This window comes from Antechinus flavipes, chromosome 1, assembly GCF_016432865.1.
Source record: "Antechinus flavipes isolate AdamAnt ecotype Samford, QLD, Australia chromosome 1, AdamAnt_v2, whole genome shotgun sequence".
Taxonomy (NCBI): domain Eukaryota; kingdom Metazoa; phylum Chordata; class Mammalia; order Dasyuromorphia; family Dasyuridae; genus Antechinus; species Antechinus flavipes.
Genome location: NC_067398.1, coordinates 672,155,575 through 672,174,929, shown reverse-complemented (window position 1 = coordinate 672,174,929; position 19,355 = coordinate 672,155,575). Strand labels below are relative to the sequence as shown.

The 19,355-nt window shown below is 37.0% G+C and overlaps 1 protein-coding gene across 1 annotated transcript in view; it reads left to right on the top strand.

The window, feature by feature from the left end:
* The window catches only part of DOT1L (DOT1 like histone lysine methyltransferase), a 123,893-nt gene that overhangs the window by 56,169 nt on the left and 48,369 nt on the right, over positions 1–19,355 (top strand). The window contains exons 7-8 of the mRNA XM_051972241.1: positions 1,712–1,774; positions 16,508–16,563. Coding sequence (XP_051828201.1) covers positions 1,712–1,774; positions 16,508–16,563 — 119 coding nt within the window. The remainder of the gene's footprint in view (positions 1–1,711; positions 1,775–16,507; positions 16,564–19,355) is intronic.

The following is a 19,355-nucleotide window of genomic DNA, read 5'->3' as shown; positions in this document are numbered from 1 at the left end:
AAGGATGCCATAGATGATGTAGTAATATGGATACTAAATGTATGAACCCAGTGGTAGAATACCCAAATTTTTACAAATAAAGCCAGTTATAGCAAGAAAGAGACAACAAAACTGTATTAGTGGGCGACTTCAACCTCCCCTTCTTAGATTTAGGTAAATCTAACCACAAAATAAATAAGAAAAAAACTAGGAAGGTTAATAGAATACTAGAAAAGTTAGATATGATAGACCTCTGAAGAAAATTGAATAGGAACAGAAAGAAATAGTTTTTCTCAGCAGTAAATGGCATCTACCCAAAAATTGACCATGTTATTAGGACATAAAAACCTTCATAAAAATGAATCTCGTAAGCCCTGTGGATTGTGAATTAGACTTGGAAGATCGGTCTAGAAGAGGTGTGTCAACCCAATGACATCTGGCCTGTAACCTTTGAATGGCTGGGATTCAACAAAACAATAAACTGGAGAGTCAGGAACCAAATAGAAGTTAATTCCAGAGTGATGGAAATGGTTTGCAAGCAAAGACTCTTGCTGGAGCCCCTCCCATAGCTGTGAAAGAGAGAGTCAGCTTTCCTGTAGGCAGATGTCAATACTTCTACCAAATGGCTGCCGAGTTATCTATAGTTCTGAAAAAGAGGGCTAGCAGCAACAACGTGACAAGTTTGATTCCTAATGGAGCTTCGGGACCATAAACAATTCTGTGATTTTGATGTGGCTCATCCAGCTGATGACTGCAAATGATTATTGTTTGGCCAAGGGCAGGGCACAGCCTCGTTGCTAGGCCTTCGCTTTAGAAAATAGGGGCCTCCTAATATCTTGATAGGTGCTACATGTGTAGAATGACTCATTTTTTATTCTTTTAATTCAAATAAAATCTTCTTTTCTTCCCTATTTTAATTAAAAGAATAGTTTCTTGAGTAAATCAGGGAAGACAAAGCATCTGGGAAAAGGAAGGGGCTGTTCGCAGCATCATGTTTAAAGAACAGAGGTCCAGGAAGAGGCCAGAGAAAAGGCACAAAAGAGATAGTTCTTGATACAGGACAGGAAAAGCTGAGGAGTCATGGAAGCTCAGTCTGTTCCTGCTGCTGGTGGGGACAGAAACAAAACAGCCGAGGCCCCTGCACAGATAGAGGAAATGTCTTGTGTGGGAGGAAGAGGTTTCTTATGATACTATACTTTGTTAGTATAGCCTTGAACATGCCTTCTGAAGATAGAGCTTCTACTGGGATGGGTGAGATATTGGAGGATGGGGTCAGAGAGTAGTATTCAAGTTTGATTCGGGGTCCTCTGTAGGAATTGATCTTAACAGAGTCTTGCCACTGAGTATTTTTTTTAACCCCTTTGTAATCGCATCAACAGTCCCTTGCTATGATTAAACCTTTATTTTTATCTTTAATTTTTTTTTTTGGTGAAGCACTTGGAGTTTAACGTCTTGTCTCAGATCACACAGCTAGTCAAATGTCTTGAGGCTGGATTTGAACTCCGATACTCCTAATGCTGAAGCCAGCTCTCTTTCTACTGTACCATCTAGCTTTCTCTAGATCTTTAAAAGGACAATCAATCTTATTCTAGTCCTTTTTAATGTGGAGTGGAAGAGTAAAACATGTTGGAGTAAAGAGTGGAAGTTTCAAACTCTTGATTGGGGTTGCTTCTTTGCCTAATTTTCCTGGAATGTGATATTTTATAGCGACCTGTTTCCTTTTTTCTTTTAGACAATGGACAGAGAATTCAGAAAATGGATGAAATGGTATGGGAAAAAGCATGCAGAATACACAGTAAGTTACTATATTGATCTTGAAGATTTACATGGTGTATTTTTTCAGTGATATAAATTGAAAAATTAGAAATGATTTTTAAAAGTTTTTATTGATGCAGTGTTTTCATATTAAATTTTAGTCATTGGTTAATAAGCTTTTATTAAGTATCTCCTATTTGCCAGGCATTGTACTAGGCATTGGGGTTGCAAAGAAAGGCTCAAAGAATTCACAGTCTAACTGAGGAAACGGCAAACCACTGACATACAAAGAAATTGTGTAAAAGATAAAGAATACTAGAATTAAAAGAAATTTGGAAAGTTTTCTCAGAATTGGGACTTGAAGGAAGCAGAAATAAAGGAGAGTTTCAGTAATAGGGATAGCCAGAAAAAAATTGGCCTGTGCTGGGAGATTCCTTTTCTTTTGTTTATTTCATTTTTTTCCTCTCCTTTTATGGTTGAACTCTGCTCCTAGGTAATAATAGGAGAGCTGTCTGTGCCACTCTGAGCCTTAGTTTTGAGTACGGGTGCCACTTGTGTTTGTAGGGAATACCTTTGCTTGCTCTTATCAGGAACATAGCCTGGTTTCCCAGAGTTTACCTTCTGAACTGCCACTGGGGGTTGCCCCAGTGATTTGCTCCTCTACTGAGCCAGGACTGAGGTTTTAGTTGCTGATTTGCTGTGATTTAGACACTCTTACCGGCTTTCCCAGAGTCTTATCTGATTTGGGCTGAGCACCCTTTTCATCCCAGTGAGAATGAAGTATTCCTGTGTCTCTTGAGTTAGAGAAGGATTTCATTCTATCAGACTGTCCAGAGCTGTGGTTTTATGTAGTTCTTGAGGGAAATTGGGGGAGCTCAAGCAGCTTCCTGGCTTTATTCTGCCAGCTTGCCCCTAACCTGAGGGATTTATGGAATAGGTAGGAACCCAGCATCATTGGATCAGAGAGCCCACGAGGGATAAAATAGATAGGGGTTTAAGCTATACTTTAAACCTTTATGGAAGAAGACTGGAAAGAGGCTAGGCTATGAAGGGATTTGAATGCCACATAGCATTTGATCTAAGATTAACAAGCTATTGAGGTATATTGAGTAGAGAAATGACATAGACCAGCATTTTGGTACCTGAATGCAGGATGGCATGGAGTCTTGAGGTAGATAGACCCAACTGCAGGCATGATTTGAGGAGGACCTGCCCTAGGTAGGGTTAGGGTATAAGGAGAGAAGAGGATGTATTCCAGAAGGGTGCCAATGGTGAAACTGACTGGCCTTGTAGCAGCACTTTGAACATGGGGTATGGAGGGTGAGCTAGAGCAAAGATTTAGGGATGGTTCCTAGGTTGTGAATCTGGGACTCTGGGAGGATGGTGGTTCCCTGTACAGAAATAGGGAAGTTTGGAATGAGAGAAAAATTTTGGGGAAAAGATGATGAGTTGCATTTTGGATCTGTTTAGCTTAAGATATCTACTGGTTATACAGTTTGAGATGTTTAAAAAATGGTTGGAGGAAGAGTGGAGATTAGAGGTCAGTAGAGCTCTGCATAGGTAGATTTGAGAGTCATCAAGTATTTCCACTCAGAGAGAAAGCTGCCATAGGGAAGGAAGTATACCAATTTTGCTTGCAATGACAGTTATCTCAAAACTGAATCAGGGAATTCTTTTCAGTGTGTTTCCACTTCTCTTCCTTCCAGACTAAGATCATTCATACTTGCCTTTCAGTTTCTTAACCCCTCAGTTTTTTCCTAGACCATCACTCTTGTTCATTCTTCTCTCACTATTTTATCCTTTGGTGAAAAGTTCAATGCTGTATAGTGTATAGTCATAGGCATTCGGCTTGGGTGTTTTGAAGGACAGAAAATTATTTGATGTCTCTCCCTCCCCCCCCCCCCCTTTTTTTTTTTTTAATTAAAGCTTATTTTTTATAAAACATGCATGGGTAATTTTTCAACACTAATCCTTGCAAAGCCTTTTGTTCCAAATTATCTCCTTCCCCTTGTCCCCTCCCCTCTGTGGCAGGTAGTCCAATACATGTTAAATATATCTTGAATCTAGTATATATACATATATTTATATAGTTATCTTGCTGCACAAGAAAAAAAGAATCAAGAAGAAAATAAATTGGGAAAGGAAAAAAATGCAAGCAAACAACAGAAAAAGTGAGCATGCTATGTTGTGGTCCACACTCAGCTCTAACAGTCCTCTCTCTGAGTATAGATGGCTCTCTTCATCACTGTACAATTGGAACTGGTTTTAGTCATCTCATTGTTAAAGAGAGCCACAAAGGACAGAAAGTTGTAAGCCATGCATTAAGAGCTTTTAGAAAAAGGGGGTCCAGACGAGTATTCTAGAGGTCTGCAGATGATAGTTTGTGAGGATTTTGAGTGTGTGGGAAATGTGGATTGTATGGCCTTCCCAGAAGTTTTCTTTTTAAGGGAAGTGGAGTGAGAACTTTGAAGTGGTAATGAAGAGCAAAGGTAATGTCAATGAAGTGAAGGCGATAAGTGAAGATGCAGCCAGTATTAGAAAGGGTGACCAGGAAGGCTGTTATCCATGGGGGCCTGGCCTTAGGCATTTCTCATTTCTACTCCTTTCTGAGAGCTATCCCTTATGATTAAATTTTAAAGGGAAGAAAACTCCTTAAAATAATCATTGAAATAATCCCACTTTGTTTCTCACTTTTGGTGGTTATTACATAGAGGATTTCTGTATTCATTTCTAGTCATGTTTTCTGGGAGGGAGGGGGTTGCTTGTATAAATCATAGATAGAAAAGCAGGCAGGACTGCCAGCTGGCATGAAGAAGAGTCCAAATGGTGTCTGGTGATCACCCAAGCCTTTGTGGTATATCTTCATCACCTAAATCACTTGGTTTCCTTCTTCCTAAGGCAGTGATTTGGATTTAGAAATACAGATGCTTGAAAAGTGTATTTCCTGCATTCTTTTCCTCTGAGTGGCATGCAGCAAGGGGGCATAGCAGACAGAAGGAGCACTAACCCGGAGTCACAAGGACCTGGATTCAAATCTGCCTTCATACTTAATGGCTTTGGATAAGTCACCTTACCCCCTTTGCCTCAGTTTCTTCGTCTGTCACAAGAGCTGGAGAAGGAGATGGCCAACCATCTCAAATGAGCTCTGCTGTCTGACCTAAGCCAGCTCCACAGCCGTTTCTTTGAGAAGTGCGCCACCTGCTGACAGGCTGCAATATCACCTGTTCTTGATACACCTGTTCAGAGCCCATGTGAGCCCACCATCCTTACCAATTTAAACTTGAGGAAAAAACAATATAAAGACTAGAGGGTGTGCTGGTGTCCACGATGGGTCCTACATAGGGAGAATTTTTCAGTGTGATCCTGTGGATTCTTCTGTAAGTTTTTCATGTTTTTAGAGATGTTTTAAATTGTGGTCCTTGATTGTTTCAAAGCAAAATAAGGCTCAAACATTTGTTGCAAGCATGCTATAATTGTCCAATTGAAAGTATCGTTTATGTCTTGAGGCAGCAGGGAGGAGCTCCTGTGTTGCATCTTGGTGAGGTCAGCGTAGCAGACATTTCAAATATAGAATTCTTTATTGTATTCCTGTTTGATCCCTACTAACTCATGTGTGACATGGCAAGTTCATTTCATTTCTTTAATCAACCTTCCGTCTCTTTCCCTCCCTCCCATGCCCAGGATCACAATAGCTAGGAAATGTTAAGTCTCTGAAATTGGACTCAGGTCCTCCTGGCTCCACCTCACTTGTTTACTGCCCTGCTCTAAGGTTCTTCATTTTTTTAAAATTTTATTTTATTTAATAATAACTTTGTATTGACAGATTCCATGTCAGGGTAATTTTTTACAACATTATCCCTTGCACTCGCTTATGTTTCGTTTTTTTTCCCCCTCCCTCCTTCCACCCCACCTCCCCCCAAGATGGCAAGCAGTCCTATATATGTTAAATATGTTGCAGTATATCCTAGATATAATACATATTTGCAGAACCAAACAGTTCTCCTGTTGCACAGGGAGAATTGGATTCAGAAGGTAAAAATAACTCGGGAAGAAAATCAAAAATGCAAATAGTTCACATTCATTTCCCAGTATTCCTTCTTTGGGTGTAGCTGTTTCTGTCCATCATTTATCCATTGAAACTCAGTTAGGTCTCTTTGTCATAGAAATCCACTTTCATCAGAATACATCCTCATACAATATCGTTGTCGAAGTGTATAATGATCTCCTGGTTCTGCTCATCTCACTTAGCATCAGTCCATGTAGGTCTCTCCAAGCCTCTCTGTATTCATCCTGTTGGTCATTTCTTACAGAACAATAACATTCCATAACATTCATATACCACAATTTACCCAGCCATTCTCCAATTGATGGGCATCCATTCATTTTCCAGTTTTTAGCCACTACAAACAGGGCTGCTACAAACATTTTGGCACATACAGGTCCCTTTCCTTTTTTTAGTATCTCTTTGGGGTATAAGCCCAATAGAAACACTGCTGGATCAAAGGGTGTGCACAGTTTGATAACTTTTTGGGCATAATTCCAGATTGCTCTCCAGAATGGTTGGATTCGTTCACAACTCCACCAACAATGCATCAGTGTCCCCGTTTTCCCTCATCACCTGCAACATTCATCATTATCATTACCTGTCATCTTAGCCAATCTGACAGGTGTGTAGTGGTATCTCAGAGTTGTCTTAATTTGCATTTCTCTGATCAATAATGATTTGGAACACTCTTTCATGTGAGTGGTAATAGTTTCAATTTCATCATCTGAAAATTGTCTGTTCATATCCTTTGACCATTTATCAATTGGAGAATGGCTTGATTTTTTTTATAAATTTGAGTCAGTTCTCTATATATTTTGGAAATGAGGCCTTTATCAGAAGGGTTCTTCATCTTTAAAAGAAGATAGTAAATAAAGACTGATGTGGGATCCCTGATGGGGCCAACAGTATTGGCCATTTCCTTCTCTAGTGGAAAAAAGCAAAGTGGAGGTGCAATGACCAATCCAGAATCCTAGAGCTACTGGATGTTTTGGAATCGGAACTCGGGTCTTCCTCTATCTAGGATGAGCCATGTGGCTGCTTCCAGTGGACTAGATGACTTGGAAGTTGTTCAATAACATCCCTTGTTTAACTTTGGAATTATAATAGCTTTTTTGAATTGGAGGACACGTTCTCTTTTGTTTTAAGTCCCCATGTGTTCAGAGCATTGTGCTAAATGCTGGAGATATGATGCTATTTAATATATATTTTCTAAAAGCAGACTCTATGATTATTGTTGAGATTATATGACTTTACATGTTCTGCTGCTGCTTTTTTCAATGGTTGGGTATTTTTGTGGAGCTACTTATACTTAGGAGGAAAAAGTAGGGGGTAGACCACAGTGTTCTCAGAGCAGAATAAGTTAGGGGGACTGTGAGTATACATAATTATAGTCTTTCTTTGGGAATTTATGCACATGTTCAGCTACCAAATCCAGCTTAAAATTTGAACATTGTAATTAAAACAGATGGTATTTTATAAAGTCTCTCAGCTGTAAGACATCCTCTTGGGTTCACCCTCATTTTTTCTAGGGTACCTTTGGTAACTCTTTTAGTGTCTTTTTTAGGGTGTTTATTGGAAGCTCACTTTATCCCATGTTTTTTGCCTGTCTACATAGTAACCTAGTAACTTCTGAGCCTGCCATCATCAGAGCTTTGTGCAACCATAGTATAAATAAGCCAGATCAATTAATCACTATTTATTAAGCAATTACTCTGTGGCAGGCACTATGTTGGGGCTACAAAAAGAAGGAAAAGGAATTTGCAGTGTAGTAGGGAGACAACATATAAAGAAACAAATGCAAAGCCAGCTATACAATAGCAAAGTAGCAGAAAGAAGACACTAGAATTAGAATGGATTAATTGGTGGGAAAAGGTGGGATTTTTGTTAAATTTTTTTTTCTAAGTTATACCTAGATCTTTGTTATCCCTTTTGGAGTTTTCTTGGCAAAGATGCTGGAATGGTTTGCCACTTCCTTCTCCAGCTCTCTTTACAGAAGCGGAAACTTAGGCAAAATTAAATGACTTTCCCAGGATCACATAACTAGTAAGAAACTGCCTGAGATTAGATATGAGCTCAAGGAAGATGAATCTTCCAGACTCCAGGCCCAGCACTTTATCCATTGCACAACCTATCTATTGTATTGTAAATGGGCTGGACAATAGTTAGCTGTCATCCTATGAGAGTGAAAGGATGAAGTGAAGGTTTTCTGAGGATGGGGAAGACTTGGCCATGTTTATAGGCAGTAAGAAATTAGTCTGTAGAATGAGAGTGATTAAAAAATAAGTGAGAAAAATGGGGAAGACAGAGGGGGCAATCTATTAGAGGAAGTGGGATGGATTTCTTAAGTAGAAGAGCTATAATTGCCTCACTTCATATGAGATTAGGGAAGAAGGAGAACATTTTTGAAGAGTCTCAATGATCAGATGAGGAAGAGAGAGTTCTTTGGGAATGGCCACAATATTTTTTTTCCCCTAAAATTATGAAGCAAGGTTCTCAGAGTGGAAGAAGGATGAGGAGGTTTGAAGAAGGATGACAAGATTTGGAATAGCTGTTTTGGAGAATAGAAGAATGAATTGATAAAGGAAGTAAAATAGGGTTCTTTGGCAGTAGTGAGGACCCAGTTGACAATGCATAACAAATTTGTAGTATATCCAATTGGAAGAGTTATCATTTTCTCCATCTTTGTCCAGAATCACTTGTGAAAGCAAATGATGGGAGTGATCCCGGGCTAAGACATGACTGGTTATAATGGACAATATGATAGCTTCCTTATTTCAAGATTCAAGAGAAGAAGTGTTGAGTTGAAATGCTGCACCTAGGAATCAACCTGCAGGGAAATGATGAGAATGGCTTGGGAGAGAATTTATAGGTCAGATAGATCATCCCTAATCCTATCCCCGAGTATGTGATACTTTCAGTACCACCTCCCAGACTTTTGGTTTGTTTTTCTTTGTCTGCAAGGAAGAAATGAGTAGGATTTCAGACTATTTGGAGAAATCTTCTAGTCCCTTATTTCCCTTCCATCCCATTTCTTATTTTTTCTTTTTCTCTTTTTGCGGGACTGAGGAGAGATGTAGGTAGTATCTGCAAGGATTTTCTCTGCCTTTAGAAACAGTATGTAACACTTGATTTGTTTGTTCTCACTTGGTTCTTGCATGTTGAGATTTTCAGCACAGCAGAAACATCTTGCTTTGTGGCTCTCCTCTGACCTGCTAAACATGGGAGCAGTACTTGGATAGGCCAAGCAAATATAATAAAGATGACAATATTCTCTAAACTAATCTATTTATGTAGTGCTATACCAATCAGAATTCCAAGAAAATATTTTAATGATCTAGAAAAAATAACAACAAAATTCATATGGAACAATAAAAAGTCGGGAATCTCAAGGGAATTAATGAAAAAAAAATCAAATGAAGGTGGCCTAGCTGTACCTGATCTAAAACTATATTATAAAGCAGCAGTCACCAAACCCATTTGGTATTGGCTAAGAAATAGATTAGTTGATCAGTGGAATAGGTTAGGTTCACAAGACAGAATAGTCAACTATAGCAATCTAGTGTTTGACAAACCCAAAGATCCTAACTTTTTGGGATAAGAACTCATTATTTGATAAAAACTGCTGGAAATTAGTATGGCAGAAATTAGGCATGGACCCACACTTAACACCATATACCAAGATAAGATCAAAATGGGTCCATGATTTAGGCATAAAGAACGAGATTATAAATAAATTAGAGGAACATAGCATAGTTTATCTCTCAGACTTGTGGAGGAGAAAGAAATTTGTGACCAAAGATGAACTAGAGACCATTACTGATCACAAAAATAGAAAGTTTTGATTATATCAAATTAAAAAGCCGTTGTACAAACAGAACGAATGCAAACAAGATTAGTAGGGAAGCAACAAACTGGGAAAACATCTTTACAGTTAAAGGTTCTGATAAAGGTCTCTTCCAAAATATATAGAGAACTGACTCAAATTTATAAGAAATCAAGCCATTTTCCAATTGATAAATGGTCAAAGGATATGAACAATTTTCAGATGATGAAATTGATACTATTACCACTCATATGAAAGAGTGTTCCAAATCACTGTTGATCAGAGAAATGCAAATTAAGACAATTCTGAGATATCACTACACATCTGTCAGATTGGCTAAGATGACAGGGAAAAATAATGATGAATGTTGGAGGGGATGCGGGAAAACTGGGACACTGATGCATTGTTGGTGGAGTTGTGAATGAATCCAACCATTCTGGAGAGCAATCTGGAATTATGCCCCAAAAGTTATCAAACTGTGCATACCCTTTGATCCAGCAGTGCTACTATTGGGCTTATATCCCAAAGAGATACTAAAGAAGGGAAAGGTACCTGTATGTGCCAAAATGTTTGTGGCAGCCTTGTTTGTAGTGGCTAGAAATCGGAAATTGAATGGATGCCCATCAATTGGAGAATGGTTGGGTAAATTGTAGTATATGAATGTTATGTAATGTTATTGTTCTGTAAGAAATGACCAGCAGGATGAATACAGAGAGGCTTGGAGAGACTTACATGAACTGATGCTAAGTGAAATGAGCAGAAGCAGGAGATCATTATATACTTCGACAACGATAGTGTATGAGGATGTATTCTGATGGACGTGGATTTCTTTGACAAAGAGACCTAAACTCAGTTTCAGTTGATCAATGATGGACAGAAGCAGCTACACCCAAAGAAAGAATACTGGGAAATGAATTTAAACTATTTGCATTTTTGTTTTTCTTCCTGGGTTATTTTTACCTTCTGAATCCAATTCTCCCTGTGCAACAAGAGAACTGTTTGGTTCTGCATATATATATTGTATCTAGAACATACTGCAACATATTTAACATATATAGGACTGCTTGCCATCTAGGGGAGGGGGTGGGGAAGGGAGGGGAAAAATCGGAACAGAAGTGAGTGCAAGGGATAATGTTGTAAAAAATTACCCTGGAATCAATTGGTTCTGTCAATAAAAAGTTATTATTTAAAAAAAAAAACATGGGAGCAGTATATTCATCCAAACCCATTCTCCTGTCATCCTGGTAAGTATGGGGGTCCTTCTGCCTTCTGGAGTGTCCATGATCAGCAAATCATCGTGGCAGATGCATCACCTTAGACCAGGGCAGAGCGAGGGGAATACAGTGCTTAGGAGGCCACCAATACTTACTTACCAGGCCTGGAGGAGGGAAGACTGGAGTTGAAATTTGCTGTTAGACACTTACTGGGGAACTCACTTAATTTTTGTTAGCTTCGGTTTCTTTATCTGTAAAATGGGTATAATAATAATTCTCTTCTTTTTCTGAAGATCAAATGGGTACTTTAGGCATTTAGCAAGTGCTTGAAGGCACAAAGTTAGCACTAGATAAATCTCAACTATATAGCCCTCGGGATGAATAGAGGTGCGTCTTGCTTGGTGATTTTGACCCATCCTCTTGGATAATCCACATGAACTAGATTTATTTTCTGTTATCTGAGGGCCAGTGCGAAGTGGCTTTTTACCCAGTGGCTTCCCTATCACAGGCCTTATGTGAGTACTAGTTTGGAATTGGGAAGATCTGGGTTTAAATGCTATGAGCTTGGTTAATATAAAAATACATAAAAAACATTTTAAAAATTAGTTTTCATTTAAGAAGGGTTCATTACGTGCCAGCTGTGTACCAGGAATTGTTAGGCATTGAGATTATAAAGACAAAGTGAAAGTTTCTGCTCTTAAAAAACTTAGGAGTCAGGAAGACTGAAGTTCAGATTTGGTCTCAATTACTAGTTGTGTGGCCCTGGGCAAGCCAACTTCACTTCTGCTTGCCTTCGTTTCCTTATGTGTATGGGTGGGAAAAAGGAATAATAATGAAATTATGCCCAAGATTTTTTGAGGATACAAAGTGATGATATTTATAAAATGCTTTGCAAAGCTCAAAGTGTCATAAATTTTGGCTTCTGTCATTGGACACAGTGACTTGAGGTGTGGCGGGGACATGTCTCCTTCCTGGGGGGTATTGGACACAGAATGGTAACAAATCATGATATTTGTAACTATAATTGGATGGCCTGAGTCCTAACTCAAAATATCAACACTAGTGCCTGCTTGCCAGAGATAGCAGGGTGACCTCTTGCTTGCTAATCAGAAAAAATAGAGTATGTGGACTCATCTTTCATTGGATGATTGAATAATCTGCTACAAGATGTAATAAATGCACATTGTGATGTAGAAGAGAGAAGAGTTAGAGTGACAGTTGTTTTCTAAGAGAGTGACAGTGAAGCTGTATTAATGGGGAACACATTTTAAAAAAAAAAAACTTTTTTTATAGTTACAGTGACCATTTACCACTTAACTTTTAGAACCCTGTACAAGTTGCTGGAATATTTTCTGCTTAAGGGTTAAGCATTTTCCACTTGGGAATACATAGGATGTGTGTTTCTCCTGGCAGCTTTTTTTGAAATCACAGTTTTGGCGGGAAACTAATTTGTGTTTTGGTATTTGAAAAGCCCTCCAAACATTCCCTGTGGCTTGGACAACATGCCACATTTTGGAGACTTGGATTTTTGCCGCTAGTTATTTTTAAATTAAACAGGGCTCTAAAAATAACTATGTACTTTACAGACTGAATTGACTTTTGTTGTTGTTATTATTGAGCTAAGTATTTTGGCTTTGGTAAAGGGTGTGTGTGTGTGTGTGTGTACACTTGTACGTACACCAACAACATACTGTCCTGCTCATGTACTATTAACAGGAAGGATCCAGGGCAATCCTATCTTTAAATTTGTGTTACCTTTTTTTTTTTTTTTTTAAACTCCTTTTGGTATCTCATAATTTCAGGTGGAAAATCAATCAACACCACTACCACATCTGTTAGTGCAGATTGTTTTCCAAATCTATAGTCTCACCTATTTTGCTAGAGAAGAAAGTGATATTTACTTTATTTTGGAATAAAAAACTTTTCATTACATCTCACATACACCTTCCCCCCATAAATATATGGATAAAGAAGAAACATTTTTATCCTTTCCCTCTTAGGATCACTGCCTAGCTATGGTAACTCTCAAAGGAGATGGGTATTTTTGTCAGTCTTTTATTGTAAATCCAAATCGAGGATATTTAAACCGTTTCAGTGCTCCCAATGAGGATTGTTCTGTGGCTTGTTGAGTTATGGTGATGTTGATCATTTTCTTCATGTTCAACTTCTGCCCTGTAATAATTGATTGTAAGTGAAGATGTTTCTTCAACAGCTTCTCTTTATATTTTATTATTATTATTATTTTGCCGAGGTAGTTGGGGTTAAGTGACTAGCCCAGGGTCACACAACTAGGAAGTGTTACGTGTCGGAGATCAGATTTGAACTCATTCTGATTTCAGGGCTGGTGCTCTATCCACTACATCAACAAGCTGCTTCAGGAACAGTTTGAGAATTACTCAGACCATGCAGATTTGCTGAGGTTATAGGGAGAAGTTGTTAATATTGTAGAATCTGTAGAAAGATAGTCATGCTACTGTGGTGTTTGTGAAACTGTGAATAGGCTTACTTAACTATTGTGGAAAGCATTTGGAATTGATTCAAAGAAAGAAAGTAAGTGTATGTGTGTGATAGAGACAGAAACAGAGACTTGACATTGTTTTATAATTTACTTACACTCCCAGGGGAAAAAAAAAGTCCATTGTAATCATAAACACTTGTAATACTTGACCTTGTTTTTTTGTAAATTGTTTTTTTGCTCCAAGAGAGCCATAGTACTATCTTGTTAATTTTTAAAAATAAGTTTTAATTGATTTATATATAGAAAAAAATATTGGGAGAATCAAAAAATATGTGTACTGTGTAACTCCCTGTGGACCTTACTTCTCTATAAAAGGGAGTATCGATGATAGGGGTATGTCTGCTCACATTTTTTCCTTTTGAGTCATATTTGATCTTGACACTTTTGTTAAATTTACTTTTTTTTGTGTGCCTTTGTTCTTTCCATTTACATCTAGATTCATGTTCTATATTATTTTTTTGGCCTTGCTTCCTTTTCAGTTCATGTAGATATTTCTATGCTTAGTCTTATTTCAATATAATATTCCATTACATTCATATGCCACAATTTCTTTTGCCATTCCCCAGTAGATAGACATCTTCTTGTTTCTAACTCTATGCTATCAGAAAAAGTGTTGCTATAACAGTAGCAATAGTTGCTACTATTTTGGTATAATTGGTGGTTTTCAATAGCTTCCTTGGTTCTAAGCCTATTAATAAAGTCTGTGGTTCAGAGGTTATGAACATTTTCCTCATTTTATTTTAAAAATTCCAGTTTGTATTTTTCCATTTCTTAGTTCTACCAACAATGTATTACCAGAGTGTCTATCATTCTACAACCCCTCTTAGTATTGAGTATTGCCATTTAAAAAATGTTCTTTGCCAGTTTGCAGAGTATGCGGTAAAGCCTCATGATTTCTAATTTTAACCTGTAACATTAATTTCATAATACCAAGACCTATTGCTCTTTGGGGATTAGGAAACTTAATAGAAAATTCAAAATAGTAGGAACACAGAATTACTGATAATGGCAGTTTCTTAGAGTATTTCAGTGTAGTGGAATAGATTCTGATATTAATGGTAAGCAAAGAGTAGTATTTTGGTTTAATTTTTGTTTTGGGTGACATTTTGGGGTGTAACAAGAACTTTGCTGGAAAAGTGTTTGACCTGTGACAAAAAATACAAGTATTTCTAGCAGCATGGTTACAGAAGATGTTAGAGATCATCTATATAGAAACTGAACTAATCATCCTTTTAATATGATAAGAGCACATTTTGATGCAGAACTAGAAGAAATAAGGTTGGAACTTGAATCCAGATATGAATGTATTCATGGAAGACTACAATACCTAAAAGTTGCCTCATTTATTTTTATTGTTGACTGCCAGCTTCAATATTAAAAAGAGCATTTGAAAATATTGATTTTAAGATTCAGGTGGAGGCAGTCTCAGATTTAGCCTTTCCTGTCTGAGTTCTGTGTGGTTTTAGAGCTCTCTGCATTATTGAGTCTTGGTTTCTTCATTGTTAGATGATTTTATTTTGTTTTGTTTTAAATCTTTAGATCTGTTCTCCATGGTCACCTTTTTTGATTATTATTAGAATTAAGTATTTGTCATAATGGGGTGGGGGAATTCCAATACAAAAGCATTTATTAAATATTTGCTGTCTGCCTAATGTTAGCCATCTAATCTTCACATTGCAATTGCAGAAATTGAGGCTCAGAAAAGTAACTCAGCTAGTAAATCCTGAGTCAAGATTGGAACCTGGGTCTTCCTGACTATAGTTCCAGCACTGTTTTATACACACACACACACACACACACACACACACACACACACACACCATGTTTCCTCTTTGCATCTGTAATAATAATAATAATAATAATAATAATGATGATGATGATGATGATGATGATGATGATGATGATGATGATATCTAAAATTTATACAATGCTTTTTGGGAAAATTTCATTGAGCTTTATAATATTCTTGTGAGGTAGATGTTCTTTTTGTCCCTATTTCATATGTTAGGGTAGCCCCACCTATCTGTCAAGTGTATGTAAAAAATCAGCATCTACTTTATTCCACATTCTTTCAAGGCACTGGGATAGCCTCTGAGTACATCAAGACTTGAGCAGGAGGGAGTCCTCCCTTTTGAATGGAATCAAAAAAGAAAATGGCATGTTAGTTTTGGAAAACTAGGCCAGGATCAGATTTTGAACAGGTTTCAATATATTGCATCATCCTGGAGGCAAAAGAAAGCCAGTGACTGTATTTGACCAGTTTCTATATAGAAACTGAACTAATCACCCTTTTAATATAAGCACATTTGGTGTGGAACTGGAAGAAATAAGGAGTGATCTCCTCTAGTGAGATGATTGAATTAAGATAATAATATAAGTAAAAAGAGGTAAGAAAACCTTGTTGCAGTGGTCTGCAATGAATTAGTGAAGTATCTTTGAGTTGTGATTGATATTTTTCAACTGACTTGAGATCCAGCCTTACTAATCTTAACTTTGCCTTGGAAGAGTTTTTTTGAGTTAGTCACTCTGTTACTTGAAAAGTATTGATGGTAGTCATTGCTACCATTGTAACCATTGCTTAAGCCTAAAATATTAATTCTATTGTTGTACTCTGCTGTTTAGGCTAAAAGCTGCCAGAGACAATTATACTTAATTTATCTTTAATCCACGTCAGAGCCACTTTTAGCTTGTATAGAAATTTCCAAACTGATGTCACTCATGTTCCCTAGAAAGTCATGACTGTCCCATGCATTTATAGGACTCTTGAATAGTAACAAAAAAGATATTTTAACATGCTAGAATTTAGCAACCAAGTTAATATGCCGTTCTTCTTGGAATCCTCCATTCACTTCAGGATTGATCTTAATTTCTTATGGAAATAAGTCATAAATACTAATAGTGGAAGCCACAATGTGAAGAAAGATTTGGTTATCAACTCATGAAAGGCTTTCTCTCCTGTTTGCCTAACCTGTCACCATGTTTTCCAATGGGCTTTTCCCAACAGTCTGGGAACGACTATATATGACAGTTTTTACTGCAAATGGAATTTTAAATCTTTGAATATTGGGCATATGATAATTGTCACTTAAATTGTTTGATAAGACTTTATTATTTTTGGTTTGGAGTGAGAATGTGTAACTACAGCAAAGAATAATCTTTTTCTTTTCCTTTAGCTGGAAAGAGGTGACTTCCTTTCAGAAGAATGGCGGGAAAGAATTGCAAATACAAGGTATGACTAGTTCTGAAAATTATTTAAATCTCAGCTGCTTAACGTTATGGATCTACATCTTCATTGGGGGCTTGTTTTAGATTGAAGGTTGCTATGACTGATAAATTGTGCTCTGACTTTCTTCTTTAGAGAATTCCCTCCAAGCTTGTAGATTCCTTGTGAAAACCTAACTTTTGGGCCTAGTTCTTTAAAAGGAGAATTAGGAGATGATCATTTGGGGGGGAAGGGAGAGAGGGAATAAGAAGTGGAGAGGAGAGCTAGTAGTGCTTTTGAGAAGTCTGCCACTTGGAAGTGGTCAGTCCATACTTTTATTCATGTCTGGGAGGACCTCTGTGGGGTTAGGATGGGGTGTAGGACAAACAAAATGTTTAAGTTCCACTAGTTGGAGTCAGTCCTTTTATTCATGAGGCTGAATAATCCATGTGCTGGATTTATCTCTTTTTCTGAAAACTGGATTGGAATCCCTTAGAGGGCAAAGATTGCCCTTGTAACCTTCATTGCATTAATGAATGCACTTAATTAATTAATGAAAGAATTCCCTGTGCAGAACCAAAAGAAAAAATTTTCCAGGGTTATCCAGTTAAAAGCTCTCCAGGCATGGTTCTTCCAACATTATGGTCATTGTTTAATCTCATTCACTGCAAGGAAGTTATTTCACTAATTTATCTAAATCTCACTTTGCTATTGAACTCCATTTTATGTAGATCTGTGCCAAAGAAGGCAACAGCAAGTCAGAATCTGCCTCAGCCTTTACATCTAACTTAAGTTGCTTTTAAATAACTTTTGTTCTTTTTCTTTGTAGTGGCCATATTTTCAGTTCCCTTAATCATTTTTATGATTTCTTTTTGGGATTTTGTGTCATATTTCTCTTTCCTCCTCCTCCCGTCTTCCCCCTTTAAATATCAGAATAGATCTGAGGAGCCACATGAAGTAAGGAGAGGAGAAATAGGGTGTGGGTCCAGGGGGTTAGTATTTCTTGTTCAAGAGTGGTAGGTTTTCTCTTGTTAAACTTTTAGGCAACTAACTCCTGTTCCCGTAGTACATGTTTTAATCTTTCAGTATTGCAGTAGCTTTTTAATAACACTACTTTCTGATTCATATTCATTTTGGAGAATCTCTCCTGGATCCTGGGCTTGTTTCCGGTGCTTTTAGCTTATGGCCTTTTGCTGAAATTTTTCCTTAAGAGTTTTTTTCATTTGACATTGAATTGGATCTTCTCATGGACATTTCATTTTGAAGTCAGTGTGGTGTAACTGAAGGCACTGTGTCTCAAGGTACATGATTTAGACTTGAATCTCATGGTTGCCTTGCTAGCTTTAAATTTTGGGATCTCCTCCTCCTGAATTGAGAAGGTTGGACATCGATTTGATTAGCATTCTCAGATTTGATGATTCTAGGGTTTCTTTGCACTCTTCAGAATCCCTGACAGAGTTTTTGTTTATGATATCTATTGATGTTTGTAACATGTAATGATTAATATTTACAGAATTGGAAACTGAAACCTATTTGTGTCAAAATAGTTTCAATCTATTGATTCAAAATAGTTGAATCATACTTTTGAAAAACCATTACATGAGGTGATTTAAGGTCTGTCACTGGTAAATCCTATGCATTCTGCCACATTATAGTTTTTTTAGTATTTTATTTTTTATCCTTTTTTAAAAAAGAAAGTTAAGATAAATTCACCTTTTCTTTTTCACATACTTCCAATAAAAAAGAAAAACAATCATTCCTGTAACAAATATGCATAATAAAAAAAATTTAAAGATTTGCCATTTTTTAAAAAAGTCTTTGTGTTGCCAGTCATGATTATCAATTTGTAATTGGCATGTATGTGCCTGTCTTTCAAGATATTTTTATAAAATAAAATGCCAGTACTAATTCCAAAAAGTCTTCCTTACTATTCCTGCCTATTTGATACTGAAATGTTCGTATTTTCAGTTATCTTAGAACTAGATTCTCTATTAGAATTAACAAAGTAGCTATCAAAGCTCAGGTTTAATAAAAAGATGTAATGACAAGGCAGAAGAAAACATTGAAAGAGACAGCAAAGAGCTATGGGTGTTGGCATTGTATGTACTTCTGTGTTTTGGCGATTAATCTATACTGTGGCATCACTGGGATATTGACATATACTTTGTTCCAGTATCTTCCTAAATATTTAAGGGTTTAGTCTTTAGCAACAGCAAATTGGAGAAATTTCTGAAGGTGGGCATCATATTTGGGAATTAAGATTTATTTAGAAAAACTAATTTTATCCTAGTAAAACATTCCCAATCCACAGAAGTATTCATTTTCCTGTTTCTCAATTGGAAAAAGTTATTTGAAACTCTCAAGAGTTATTTAAAATGCTGGATCTCAACTCTGTCCTAAGGAAAATTATCAGCTATATTTAAAATGTTATTTCTCAGCATGGAGTCTTTTTTTTTTTAATTTGGACAAATCATATCATGTATTTTTTTTCCCATTAAACTGTTTTGTGATATACTCAAACATAAGAAAAAATCTGTCCCCTACAAAAGCAATGCATTTATAGATTTTTGCACTTGAGATCAGGATGCCTCTATTTCCATTCTGGCACTTAGAGTTGTGACTATTGGGAAAACACGTGCCCCTTACTTCTCAGGGATCCTACTTTTGTCATCTAGAAAAAAGTTTTTTCTCTGCCTCCTTGTACAAGGTTGAAGGAAGTGTCTGGCAGTCTTTGAAGTGCTATTTTAAATGAATGCTTTTGGAGAAAGCAAAAGGGACTTTTCTCCCAAACTTTTTTTAAAATCCCTTTTCTTTAGAAT